Consider the following 14,731-nt stretch of genomic DNA (forward strand, 5'->3'; position numbering starts at 1 on the left):
TCTCCTCTCCTCTCCTCTCCTCTCCTCTCCTCTCCTCTTCTCCTTTCTTTTCTTTTCTCTTTTTTCCTTTCCTCTCTTCTCTTCTCTTCTCTTCTCTTCTCTTCTCTTCTCTTTCTGCTTCTCTTCTCTTCTCTTCTCTTCCCTTCCCTTCCCTTCCCTTCCCTTCCCTTCCCTTCCCTTCCCTTCTCTTCTCTTCTCTTCTCTTCTCTTCTCTTCTCTTCTCTTCTCGAAAATGCAGGTGGCCCTCGACTTAGAACAGCTTGTTTAGTGACCATTCAGAGTTACAACAGCACTGGTAAAAGTGACTGGTGGCCATTTTTTCACACCCTTGGCAACTGACTCCTATTTATGATGGTCGCAGTGTCCCGGGGGTACGGGATCCCCCTTTGTGACCTTCTGACAAGCAAAGCCAATTGGGCAAGCCCAGATTCGCTTCACAACCATTTTGCTAAATAACTGCAGTGATTCACAACAACTGTGCCAAGAAAGGTCGCAAAATGGGGCAAAACTCCCCCTCTTAACCAAGGTCTTGCTTAACAACAGAAACCTGGAGCTCAATTGTGGTTGCCGCCTCTATTTAATGACTGCTATTTTTATGTGGCTGTCGATGTTTTGAACACTGGATGCTTTTTACTGTTTTTATTCTGTTTTAAAGCAACCCAGTTTTGTCCATCTGAGATGGGCAGCCTGTAAATTTAATAAAGAAAGAACCCAGCCATTTTCTGGCCTTTGTAAATTCTCTTTCTCTGTTTAACCCTCCCTTCCCCGATTTGCTGTTTTCCACAGAATCTGTGAAGCTGCCAAAGCTCATAGCCTCTTGGAACAAGAGCTAGCCCATGCGGTGAATGCCTGCTCTCATGCTTTAGCCAAAGCCGGTCCAACATTCCCTGAGGTAAGGAAAAAAGAAAGATCTGTGTCAAGGTATTGATTTGGCAGCTAACCAGCTTATGTAGTGTGGGGTGTAAGATGTAAAGTAATGATGAGAATGACTCAGCAGGGTCTGTGTCTCTTTAAGAGCCTTTGTGTAAAGCAGGGTCTTCCAACTTGGCCCTTGTATGACTTGTGGACTTCAACTCCCAGAATTCCTCAGCCAGGCACGCGTGCCTGGCTGAGGAATTCTGGGAGTTGAAGTCCACAAGTCATACAAGGGCCAAGTTGGAACAGCCTTGGTATAAAGGGAAGGCTCTGCTGATGTGTTCTCTCTCTTCTGTTCCCTGCTGTAATTGCTGTGTTTGGAGCCTGCTGTATTAGCACATCTATGTATTTTGTTCCCAGTATATGATATTGTAGACAGTGTAAGATAAACCACCGTTTAATATAGACCACCGTTTACTGTGTTTACTCCTGGGTTATCTCAGCGCAATAGGACTGTGCACCCTCTGACAATCTGTCTTCAGATAAGTTCTTGATAAGAACTCTTGATAAGAATCAAGATCACCTGCAGTGTTAAGACCACTTTACAAGGCCTTGGTAAGGCCACACTTGGAATATTGCATCCAATTTTGGTTGTCATGATATAAAAAAGATGTTGAGACTCTGGAAAGAGCGCAGAGAAGAGCAACAAAGATGATCAGGGGACTGGAGGCTAAAACATACAAGGAACGGTTGCTGGAATTGAGTATGTCTAGTTTAATGAAGAGAAGGATGAGGGGGGACAGGATAGAAGTCTTCCAGTATCTCAGGGGCTGCCCCAAAGGAGAGGGAGTCAAGCTATTCTCCAAAGCGCCTGAAGGCAGGACAAGAAGCAACGGATGAAAACTAACCAAAGAGAGAAGCAACCTAGAACTAAGGAGAAACTTCCTGATAGTTGGAACAATTAATCAGTGGAACAACCTGCCTCCAGAAGTTGTGGATGCTCCAACACTGGAAGTTTTAAAGAAGAGATTGAACAACAGTTTGTCCGGAATGATACAGGGTCTCCTGCTTGAGCAGAGGACTGGACTAGAAGACCTCTAAGGTCCCTTCGAAGTCTTTTATTCTGTTATTTGTTATTCTGTTAAGGTCAGCTTAGAACTGACACATGCTTAGAAAAATGCTTAATGCTGTACTTTTATTGAGTGAATCATTGTCAATTGAATAAAGAGTTGTATACCCATTAATTTCTGATCTGACCAGTCTCTGATGCTGGATGTTTTTATTTCTTTAAAATAATTTTTTTTAAAAAAATTCAGTTGCTAAGCAAGACGGTTGTTAAGTGAGTTTTGCCCCATTTTATGATCTTGCTGGTCACAGTTAAGCGAAACACTGCAGTTGTTAAGTTATCACTGCAGGCTTGTTAAGCGCATCTGGCTTCCCCATTTGACTCTGCTCGTGAGAAGGTCGCAAAATGGGATCACGTGACCCTGGGCCTCTGCAACCGTCATAAGTACATGCCAGTTGCCAAGCCTCTGAAACCTGATCACGTGACCCTGGGGACACTGCCAGGGTCGTAGGTGTGAAAAATGGCTCCGAGTCCCCGTTTGTAACTTTGAACGGTCCCTAAAGGAACAGTTGTCAGTCGAGGAGGGCCTGTAATTAAATTCACAGCTTTGTGTTGTTGGGATCTTCACGCCTTTTTTTTTTCTCTCTGCAGAGCCTTAGCAGAAATACCGCCTTGGAAATCGCTGCCACCGTGAAGGCGTTACATGATGAAACGGAATCCTTGCTGGTTGGAAAAGTCTCCTTGGTAAGATGAAACTCTCTAAAAATGTCTTCATCTATCACCTGGCGTTGCCTACACCCTTTCCGGACACCATCCCTGATGTTCTCGCTGTCGGTTGTCCTGGCTCTCCGATTCTGACGTGGTGGATTCTATCCATCCTGTATCTGTAAGGCTGAGAGGCTCCAGAATCATCTCACGCAAAAGGCAGAAGGTCCGACTTCTTGAGCACTAGGTCTTCTAGAACAAGGGTCCCCAACCCCCCTGGTCCGTGGACCGGTACCGGGCCGTGGCATGCCAGTAACCGGTCCGAACAAACAAGCAAACCCCCATCCATGGGATGGAGGCAGCATACAAAACCACTCACCCTCCGGTCTGCGGAAAAACCTCTCTCCACAGAGCATCAGTCCCTGGCGCCCAAAAGGTTGGGGACCTCTGTTCTAGAAAGAACGGGCTTTCGGGAAATAAAGCAGAGTAAGTCAGAAGAGGGTGGGTGGGGGAGAAATAAAGGAGCTGAGGATTTTAATCATCCCTCCAGGAATTGTAACTAGACTGAGATCGGAGTTGGGGGAATGACTTTATGTCCTTAAACAGAGACATTTCCAGGAAAGAGGGGAGAGAGAGAGAGAGAGAGAGAGAGAGAGAGAGAGAGAGAGAGAGAGAGAGAGAGAATAGCGATGCATAGAGATAGATAGACAGACAGACAGACAGACAGACAGATAGATGGAGACAGACAGATAGAGGAATGATAGATGATGGATAAATAGAAGATAGAGAGGGAGAGAGAAATGGCTGATAGATATATAGACATAAATATAAGAATAGGTATAGATATGGATAATGATATGGATATGGATATGGAGATAGATAGATAGATAGATAGATAGATGATAGATAGATAGATAGATAGATAGATAGATAGATAGATAGATAGATAGATAGATAGATAGATAGGCAGGCAGGCAGGCAGGCAGGCAGGCAGGCAGGCAGGCAGGCAGAGATAGACAGACATAGAGATACTGTAGATATATGATATAGACAGGCAGATAGCTAGATAGCTAGATGATGATTGATAGATAGATGTTGTTGTTAGATAGATTGATAGATAGATGTTGTTGTTGTATATATGTTGTTGTTGTTAGCTGCGAAGTCGTGTCCGACCCATCGTGACCCCATGGACAACGTTCCTACAGGCCTTCCTGTCCTCTACCATCTTCTGGAGTCCATTAAGCTCATGACTACTGCTTCAGTGACTCCATCCAGCCACCTCATTCTCTGTCATCCCCTTCTTCTCTTGCCCTCGATCTTTCCCAGCATGAGGCTCTTCTCCAGCAAGTCCTTCCTTCTCATTAGGTGGCCAAAGGATTTGAGTTTCCACTTCAGGATCTGGCCTTCTAAAGAGCAGTCAGGGTTGATCTCCTCCAGGACTGACCGGTTTGATGGCCTTGCAGTCCAAGGGACTCGCAGGAGTCTTCTCCAGCACCGGAGTTCAAAGGCTTCAATTCTTTGGCGCTCAGCCTTTCTTATGGTCCAGCTTTCACTGCCATACATTGCAACTGGGAAGACCACAGCCTTGACTATACGCACTTTTGTTGACGTCTCTGCTTTTTAGCGTGCTGTCTAGATTCGCCCTGGCTTTCCTCCCCAGGAGCAAGCGTCTTTTAATTTCTTGGCTACAGTCCCCATCTGCGGTGATCTTGGAGCCCAGGAAAATAAAATCTGTCACTACCTCCATTTCTTCCCCATCTATTTGCCAGGAACTGAGAGGGGCAGATGCCATGATCTTGGTTTTCTTAATGTTAAGTTTCAACCCAACTTTTGCACTCTCCTTCTTCACCCGCAACAAGAGGCTCTTTAGTTCCTCTTCACTTTCTGCCATTAGAGTGGTATCATCTGCATATCTTAGGTTGTTGATGTTTCTTCCGGCAATCTTAATTCCAACTTTTGATTCATCTAGCCCTGCCTTTCTCATGATGTGCTCTGCATATAAGTTAAATAGGCAGGGCGACAGTATACAGCCTTGCCGGACTCCTTTCCCAATTGTGAACCAATCAGTGGTTCCGTGTCCAGTTCTCACTGTTGCTTCTTGGCCCACATATAGGTTTCTCAAGAGACAAATAAGATGGTCTGGTACGCCCATCTCTTTAAGAACTTGCCACAGTTTGTTATGACCCACACAATCAAAGGCTTTAGCATAGTCGATGAAGCAGAAGTAGATGTTTTTCTGGAACTATCTATCTGTCTGTCTGTCTGTCTGTCTGTCTGTCTGTCTGTCTGTCTATCTATCTATCTATCTATCTATCTATCTATCTATCTATCTATCTATCTATCTATCTATCTAGAGACAGAGAGAGAGAGAGAGAGAGAGAGAGACAGAGACAGAGAGAGACAGAGATTCTTGTTAGACAATTCAGCCTAATAAAATTATGTTTGGTTGTTTTTGGTAGCAATTGGAATCTCCTTGTGAGGAGTTGCTGGTGTCAGCGGTGCACAATTTGGAGACGGAACTGAGAAAGTTGGCTGAAATTCCTTGGCTCTGCTATGTTCTACAGATGAATGATGACGAGGTGGGTGGAATTCATGCACGCCAGGGCTGAACCCTTGCTGTTCTTTCTGTTTGATTGGACCTACCTTGAAAGTCTGAGACATGTGCAGGAAAATTACTGTTAGGGATTGTGGATGCTTTGAAGATGAATTGGAGGACGAATTTGAACCTTCTGTGAACAAGCATCCCTTCAGCAGTCAGGGAGTTGCATCTGATTGAGATTGAAAAATCTATTCTATTCTATTCTGTTCTGTTCTGTTTTGTTCTATTCTATTCTATTCCATTCCATATTTTCTATTCTATTCTATTCTATTCTATTCTATTCTATTCTATTCTATTCTATTCTATTCTATTCTATTCTATTCTATTCTATTCTATTCTATTCTATTCTATTCTATTCTATTCTATTCTATTCTATTCTATTCTATTCTATTCATCCACCAATTTATTTGTTAAAAGAATAAACATTTGGTAACTTAATTTTTGTTTCATCTTATAAAGATTATCCATTGTATTTTATCTCATAATAATCCTTTTCAATGAAGCACATCTTGCACTGAGTGTATAGGATCTTTTTTTAAAAAAAATATTACAGTTTAATCTCCTCCATATTGCTTTTAACAAATAAATTGGTGGATGAATAGAACAGAACAGAACAGAATAGAATGCAGAATAGAATAGAATGCAGAATAGAATAGAATGCAGAATAGAATATATATATAACAAAAAGAAAAAAATTAATCTTCTTATCTTTTTAGGATCCTCCTTTGGAATACTGTAAAAGAAACAGTCGCAGTACCGTGTTTCGTATAGTGCCAAAGTTTAAAAAGGAAAAGGTTCAAAAACAGAAGACCAACACCCAGCCTGGTATGCTTTTAAAAAATACTGTTGCTTAGAAAATATAGAATTGTGAATGGATTGTGTAGAACCCAATATGCGTTGAGCTTGCCTTGGGCTTCCTTGTTATTCCATCTTCATGATGACTTGAAGTTTCTTTATCTCACGAGAAAGTTGTCCCTTACATCTACTTGCAGGTCAAGGGTGTGTAACTGTCATGTCTTAAGGAGGCCACAAGGTTTTGTGTGACACACTGTGGGCTACATTTTAAAAGGGAGCAAATTAAGGATCCATTTGGGGATGGGGTCTGGAGGGGTAAGTTAACACTTTGGGCATCTTGCAATGTTTAAAGCCTATTTCGCCCTTTTGAAGCCCACCATCTTCTCCAAAGTTCAGAAAAGGGTTTCATATTTGGAGCCTAAACCACACAAGGGGATTTCAGAACCCATAAATTGGACTTCTGAGTTTCCTGCCCCATATGTTTTACAACATCTCCATCAACGGAGAAAGTTGAAATTCCTTGAAAGTTCTCAGGTCTTCTTCAAGCTTTAGCAAGCCATTGAGTTTCCTTTAAAGACATTATGTGCTGTTTTGCTGGTCTTCTCTAGAAGATGCAACCCCTTGAAAGTTCTCAGGTCTTCTTCAAGCTTTAGCAAGCCATTGAGCTTCTGTTAAAGACAAGATAGGCTATTTTGCTGGTCTTCTCTAGAAGATACAACCCCTTGAAAGTTCTCAGATGTTCATCAAGCTTTAGCAAGCCATTGAGTTTCTGTTAAAGACATGATGTGCTATTTTACTGGTCTTGTCTAGCAGATGCAGTCAAGTGCTCAATGTATTTTAAAAGTGGACCATTTAGCCACCACAAGAGACCAAACTTGACCGATGTCCTTTGTGAATACAGTCTTCTTCTCCTCCAGAACATGCTGGTAATTTCTGCACTGTTCAAAGTTTCCTCTGCAGAAAAAAAAATCAGCGTAGAAACTGTTATCTCAACCAAAAAATAATACTTTTTAAGATGCTGAAGCGCCATAGAACATTACTTTTCATTAGGAAAACGGACGATCCTCGTTTTACTTCCTCACTGTGGCAGGTTGCATTATATGGTACAGCAGCCCTGTTTTTAAAACAATTGTCACACCAGGATCTCAATTTCAAAATGCTAGAATACAAAGCCACACGAAGAATTTTTAATTAATTGGAGGGGATATATTTGAAAGGATTAACTAACTGCCTTTGGAACTGGATGGAGGTATCCTGGGTCACAGGTCGCTTCTGATAAAGCCACTTTGGATAAAATGCACACCCAATTTCTTATCTATGCCTCCTCCAGTACTGAAGTCCTTTCTCTGGGCCCCCATGATGTGTACAGACCTTCAAAGGAGGCCTGTTTATTTGATCAGGTGAAAGAAGTAATGCGTGAATTAAACATGGCAGCTGTTTAAGTCTCCACAAAGGCTATTTCCCCCCCCACCCCACCCCCGTTTGCATTTCAATCAATATATTCGGGGGGGGGTGTCCTTGGTGCTCTCTGAGTTTGCTTGTTTTCTTGCAGGCGTTTCATTAGCCAAACTAGGGAACGTCATCAGTGCTAAAGAGGAGTGGAGTTTGCAAAGAGGAGGAGGAGGAGGAGGAGGAGGAGGAGGAGGAGGAGGAGGAGGAGGAGGAGAACTGTAGGCTCCTTGGTCCTCCCTGAGATTGCTTGTTTTCTTGCAGACATTTCATTAGCCAAACTAGGTCACATCATCAGTGTTAGCACCAAGGGCCCCTCATTTCAACTATGAATTATTCTCCTCTATTGGAAACGATATATTGCCATTTGCATATCCTAGGCATCTGTGCAGGCAGCCCCGAGAACTTAATTAAAGAAGCTAACGAGGTGGGCCTGGGAAGCTTGAGGGCAGAGCTGGATGTTGGAGCCAAGAGCATGGCTAGAAGTCAAGACAGCCCTCTGACTCCCGGGGTCTTCCCTCCCTTTAAACCTGCATGCCCGAAGCTGCTGCCCGTCACCCCCGACTTCTGCTGTCACTGCCTTGTTCTCTTCTCTTCTGTCCTTCACCCTCCGCGGCCTAACCTTCGCTCGCCGCGCGGCCCAGCCTGTAGAGAAATTAAGGGGGTTTTGCTCTTAACTTTGGTAGTTCAGAAATGGGGCACGGATGAAGTAGCGGCTTGGCTGGACCTGCTGAGTTTGGGAGAATACAAAGACATCTTCATCAGTCACGACATCCGAGGCTCTGAGCTTTTGCACCTGGAGAGGCGAGACCTGAAGGTATTTGCGTTTCTGCTACTTTTCTGCCTTAGCAGCCTTTCGAAGAATGAATGACAAGCTTTTCCCCCTTTCCCTCCCCCCCCTCCCAGCTGTGTGCCTGGAGCTTGGCTTTTTAACATGCATCCCTGCGTGCGTAACACACCCGACCCCCCCCCCCTCCAAAATTGCGGTCAGTTAGCCTGAATTCTCTCGGCCTGGGAAGACCGAGAAGGACAAGTGTGTTCCTTCTGGAAGAGGCCTGGGCAGATCCTCCGTCATCCAGGTGGCCCCAAAGGTTTTTTTTGTTTTTCCCCCAAAGGCAACCGGACATTTGGGGGGTTTTTTCTTTGAAAATGTTTCTCTCTTCTCATCCAAGGAGCTTGTTCAGTTCAGTACTCCAATAGAAGTGGAGGAGAATAGTATAGAAAATATAGAATGGAGTGGAGTATAGAATAGAATAGTATAGAATTAGAATAGAATAGAATTAGAATAGAATAGAATAGAATAGAATAGAATAGAATAGAATAGAATAGAATAGAATAGAATAGAATAGAATGATAGAATTAGAATAAATCTGAATAGAGAATAGAAAATAAAGAATAGGTTAGAATAGAATAGAATAGAATAGAATAGAATAGAATAGAATAGAATAGAATAGAATAGAATAGAATAGAATAGAATAGAACAGAACAGAATAGAATAGAATAGAATAGAATAGAATAGAATAGAGTACAGTATAGTAGAATAGAACAGAAGAATGTAGAATAGAATGGAATGGAATAGAAAATATGGAATAGAATAGAATAGAATAGAATAGAATAGAATAGAATAGAATAGAATAGAATAGAATAGAATAGTGCTTTACAGCCCCCTCTAAGCGGTTTGCAGAGTCAGCCTCTTGCCCTCAATAATCTGGGTCCACATTTTACTGACCTGGGAAGGATGGAAGGCTGAGTCAACCTTGAGAATAGAATAGAATACAAAATAGAATGGAATAGAAAATAGAATGGGATGGGATGGGATGGGATGGGATAGAATAGAATAGAATAGAATAGAATAGAATAGAATAGAATAGAATAGAATAGAATAGAATAGAATAGAATAGAATAGAATAGAATAGAATAGAATAGAGTAGAATAGAAAATTAGAATAGAATAGAATAGCTTTATTGGCCTCGTGTGATTAGACACACAAGGATTTTGTCTCCGGTGCATAAGCTCTCAGTGTACATGCAAAATAAGAAAATTAATAATCATAAAAACATAATCATAATCAGGAGAAAAGCCTTCCATCATACCATTATTTTGTTCAGTTTGGATTTCATTGTCGGTTTCATTCATATATATATATGGAGAGAGAGAGAGAGAGAGAGAGAGAGAGAGAGAGAGAGAGAGAGAGAACATCCAGTTTGCATGTTAACAAGCATTTTGGTTAGTTCAGGGCCTAAATGAGAGCAGAGAGGGAATACAAAAAAAAAATCAATATAGCAATTAGAGCTATGGATTTGATTCCAGAAACATGGAAAAGAACAAAAAAAAAGCATCTGTTTGTAGCTCTTTAAAGCGACCGCACCTTTTCTGGATGACAGAGACCAGCAGTGTGATTTTGGGTTAGGACTCGGCTGCTTTAAAGAGCTGCAGATGGGTGCTTAACGTTTGTACTTTTGCACTTTTCCAAATGATTGACCAAGCATGGCACAACGCTAAGAGCAGTGCATGTACACACAAGCAGAAGGAACTCGGATAAATCAACTTTTTACTTGCATCGGATTTTGTATCGTAGTAAATTGCTTTAGTGTGTTTATACACGTACAGCTCGGTACACTGCTCGATATTACAGAAATAAGTTTGTGTGCAGGTGATGCTTGGCTTACAGTCACAAAATTGAGCCCAGCATTTCTGTTGTTAAGTGAGACCTTGGTTCAGGGAGCTTTGCCCCATTCTACAACCTTTCTTGCCCTAGTCATTAAGTGAATCGCTGCAGTTGTTCAGTTAGTAACCCGGTTGTTAAGTGAATCCGGCTTCTCCCATTGACTTTGCTTGTCAGAAGTTCGCAAAAGGGGATCACGGGACCCCCGGGGACACTGCAATCGTCATAATAAGTATGAGTCAGTCACCAAGCATTTGAATTTTGCTCACGTGACCGCGGGGAAGCTGTGACGGTCGATAGTGTGAAAAAAGGCCGGAAGCATCGCTGTAACTTTGAACGGTCAGTAAACAAACTGTTTTGTAAGTGGAGGACTCTCCTACTTGTATTTCTTTGTAAGGTTTAGGAGAATAGAAGGTGCAGGATAACCAATCATGAATAATAATAATAATAATAATAATAATAATAATAATAATAATAATAATAATAATAATAATAATAATAATGGGAAAGGAGTCCGGCAAGGCTGTATACTGTCACCCTGCCTATTTAACTTATATGCAGAGCACATCATGAGAAAGGCAGGGCTAGATGAATCAAAAGTTGGAATTAAGATTGCCGGAAGAAATATCAACAACCTAAGATACGCAGATGATACCACTCTAATGGCAGAAAGTGAAGAAGAACTAAAGAGCCTCTTGTTGCGGGTGAAGAAGGAGAGTGCAAAACTTGGGTTGAAACTTAACATTAAGAAAACCAAGATCATGGCATCTGGCCCTCTCAATTCCTGGCAAATAGATGGGGAAGAAATGGAGGTAGTGACAGATTTTATTTTCCTGGGCTCCAAGATCACTGCAGATGGGGACTGTAGCCAAGAAATTAAAAGACGCTTGCTCCTGGGGAGGAAAGCCATGGCAAATCTAGACAGCACACTAAAAAGCAGAGACATCACCCTGTCAACAAAAGTGCGTATAGTCAAGGCTATGGTCTTCCCAGTTGCAATGTATGGCAGTGAAAGTTGGACCATAAGAAAGGCTGAGCGCCAAAGAATTGAGGCCTTTGAACTATGGTGCTGGAGAAGACTCCTGCGAGTCCCTTGGACTGCAAGGCGATCAAACCGGTCAGTCCTAGAGGAGATAAACCCTGACTGCTCTTTAGAAGGCCAGATCCTGAAGCTAAAACTCAAATACTTTGGCCACCTAATGAGAAGGAAGGACTCACTGGAGAAGAGCCTAATGCTGGGAAAGATCGAGGGCAATAGAAGAAGGGGACGACAGAGAATGAGGTGGCTGGATGGAGTCACTGAAGCTGTAGGCGTGAGCTTAAATGGACTCCAGAAGATGGTAGAGGACAGGAAGGCCTGGAGGAACATTGTCCATAGGGTCGCGATGGGTCGGACACGACTTCGCAGCTAACAACAACAACAACAACAACAACAACAACAACAACAACAACAACAACAACAATAATAATAATAATAATAATAATAATAATAATAATAATAAGTTGGAAGGGACTTTGGAGGTCATCTAGTCCAACCCCCTGCTCAGGCAGGAAACCCTACGCTATTTCAGACAAATGGCTGTCCAGTCTCTTGTTAAAGACTTCCAGTGTTGGAGCATTCACAGCTTCTGGTGGCAAGTAGTTCCACTGGTTAATTGTTATAACTGTCAGGAAATTTCTCCTTTGTTCTAGGTTGCTTCCCTCTTTGGTTAGTTTCCCTCTGTTGCTTCTTGTCCGGCCTTCTGGTGATTTTCAGGGAAGATCATATTGACACACCCCCTCTTCCCCCCAAATTTCATTTAACAGCCAGGCAAGGTGAGACTCCAAACTCTTGTTTCGTTGCTCTGCTGTCCGACGGTCCTAAACTGGAACAGGAGAGTGGAAGCATCAACTGAAATGAGCGTAGGAGGGCAGCAGCGCATAACTAGGAAACTGCAGCTAAGGTGGAAATTCTAGACTTTGAATGAAGGGCTAGTTGGAGACTGCAATGCCAGCTGAGCTTCAGGAAGGCCGCAAGTAAAAGTCTTGAAACTTAACACACCAGTTACTCCAAGGAGCTACAAGCACTGGCCTTGGATTGGATTCAGCACGCTCCCAAATCCCTCAGGGATTAAAAAAAACTAAGACTCTATAGTTAGAGGAGTGATTAGAGCAGGGGTCTTCAAAGTTGGCCCTTTGATAACTTGTGGACTTCAACACCCAGAATTCTTCAGCTGAGGATTTCTGGAAGTTGAAGTCCACAAGTCATCAAAGGGCCAACTTTGAAGACCCCTGTCTTAAATCTAACAAACAAAATGGAGGCTGGCTGAGGAATTCTGGGAGCTGAAGTCCACAAGTCATCAAAGGGCCAAGTTTGAAGACCTCTGGCTTAGGGTATTGTTGCTGGATGGCTGGGGAATTCTGGGAGTTGAAGTCCACAAGTCATCAAAAGGCCATGTTTGAAGACCCCTGGATTAGAGCATTTCTCCTGTTCCCCAATATACTGGGAGTCCTCAGCTTACAACCGCTTGGTGATGGTTCACAGTTCACAGTTACAACTGAAAAAAAAAAAGACTGAAGACCGTTTTTTCACACTTATGACCGTTGCGGCATGCCCGCGGTCCTCTGATTCACATTTGGATGTTTGACGACCGACTCACATTTATGACGGTCACGGCACCCCCGGGGGTCACGTGATCCCCTTTTGCAACCTTCTGACAAGCAAAGTCCACGGGGGAAGCCAGATTCACATTACAACCAAGTTACTAATTTATCAACTGCCGGGATTCACGTAGCAAGGGTGGCAAGAAAAGTTGCACAATGGGGCAAAATTCCCTCAACGAATTTCTCACTTAGCGACATAAATTTTGGGGTGGTACATTGAGAACTTCCTGAACACAGGGAATCCCTGACTTACAACTGTTTTCTTAGCAACCGTTCAAGTTACAATGGACACACACACACACACACGAAAAGGTTCTTATGACCCAATTCTGATCCCTACCATCCCTCTGGATATTTGTTTACTGTCCAGGTACTTGGAAACTGGGCTACATTTATGATGGTTTGCAGTATCCTGCAGATCTGGGACTGTGGTTTACAGGTAGTTCTAGACTGACAGCTCATTTAGTGACCATCCAAAGTTACAACGGTACTGGGAAAAAGTTGACTTGTGACCGTTGCAGCATCCCCACGGGTCACGTGATCAGAATTCAGACTCTTGGCAACTGGCATGTACTTATAACGGTTGCAGCATCCCGGGTTGGGGGCGGGGTCACGTGATCCCCTTTGGCGACCTTCCGACAAGCAAAGTCCATGGGGAAGCCAGATTCGCTTAACAACCGCGTTACCGACTGAACCACTGCAGTGATTCACTTCTCAACTGCAGGGAGAAAAGTTGTAAAGTGGAGCCAAACTCCCTCGACAAACGTCTCACTTAACAACAGAAAGTTTGGGCTCAATTCTGGTCGTAAGTCGAGGACCACCGGTATAATATTTTTTTGCGGGAAGCTGGTGGTTTACTTCTGTTTCTTTCAGCAAAAACGCCCCACAGCAAACAAAGGATCTGTTTAACGACCACAGCGTTCACTTAACGACCCCAGCCTTGCTTAAGGAGCGCCTTAACGAAAGGTCCTAAAAAGGGTGACCATCTGATTTATGACGGTCACGACTGAATGATTGTAATGAACCGGCTCCTTTACAGCCAGACTGCCTGCAAACATTTAGGAGGATTTCAAGATGCAATTTTTCAGTATTGTTTTGAAGGAATGTAATTTTTTGTTTTCCTGGGCTGTTTCACGTTGGTCTTGAGTACTGAAATCCTGCAAAGCTGAGCCGCCAACCGTATTTTTTTTTTTAAAAGTCAACGGAAACGGCTTTGTTGTATGACGATCTAGCATCAATATTTGTGTATAACGTTGGTCAGGTTTTGCTGCTAAATTTTCTAATGTCTATCTTGTTCTGCTAGATTGCCTTTTTTTAAAAAAAATATATATTTCATGGATTTTTTACGATAACAGTCTTTAGTGCTTAGTAAACAACGTCTTGTCTGGGTTCATGTACTTAACAACAGTCAATAGTAATTAATTTCTATGATTTCCTAATCAGCATATTAACTAGAAATACCTTTCCTTGATGTTAGATTTCCTAAGACTTGGTGTGTTGTTGTTTTTTTAATTTAAGATCGTTACTGGTTATTTTATTCACCGTGCTTAACGCTGCCAGGTATTGGAAGCTGGTAGGGCCAAACTGCAATTCCACATTGTGCTTCAGAAACAAAGGGGGGATCTTTATACACACAACCCAATTCCCCATTCCAGAGAAACAAATCAAGTATCATTATTATTGAGTGTAAGACTAAAATCTAAGAAATAAAAAATACAGGGGTGGGTGGGTGGGAAATAGACGGCGCCACTTCTTTTGAAAAAGTTGGCTTTTCCTTGGAAACACAGTTCAGTGTCTGAATGCACCTTCGTGTCTGCAATAATTGGCATGTTGGGAAGAAAAATGGACTCGTTGACTTAAATGAGTGCTTCCCTAAATTAGCTTTATTGCCAAAAGTTCAATGAGCAAGCAAATCTTTCTTTCTTTCTTTCTTTCTTTCTTTCTTTCTTTCTTT

The 14,731-nt window shown here is 42.5% G+C and overlaps 1 protein-coding gene and 1 long non-coding RNA gene across 2 annotated transcripts in view; one reads left to right on the plus strand and one right to left on the minus strand.

Annotated features, from left to right (window-relative positions):
• The window catches only part of DGKH (diacylglycerol kinase eta), a 114,503-nt gene that overhangs the window by 97,482 nt on the left and 2,290 nt on the right, over positions 1-14,731 (plus strand). The window contains exons 25-29 of the mRNA XM_083362295.1: positions 787-892; positions 2,573-2,665; positions 5,086-5,205; positions 5,942-6,050; positions 8,156-8,286. Of these exons, the coding sequence (XP_083218421.1) occupies positions 787-892; positions 2,573-2,665; positions 5,086-5,205; positions 5,942-6,050; positions 8,156-8,286 (559 nt within the window). The remainder of the gene's footprint in view (positions 1-786; positions 893-2,572; positions 2,666-5,085; positions 5,206-5,941; positions 6,051-8,155; positions 8,287-14,731) is intronic.
• The window catches only part of LOC310640200, a 272,544-nt gene that overhangs the window by 665 nt on the left and 257,148 nt on the right, over positions 1-14,731 (minus strand). The window lies entirely within an intron of this gene.

Source organism: Vipera ursinii, assembly GCF_947247035.1.
Source record: "Vipera ursinii genome assembly, chromosome: 4".
NCBI lineage: Eukaryota > Metazoa > Chordata > Lepidosauria > Squamata > Viperidae > Vipera > Vipera ursinii.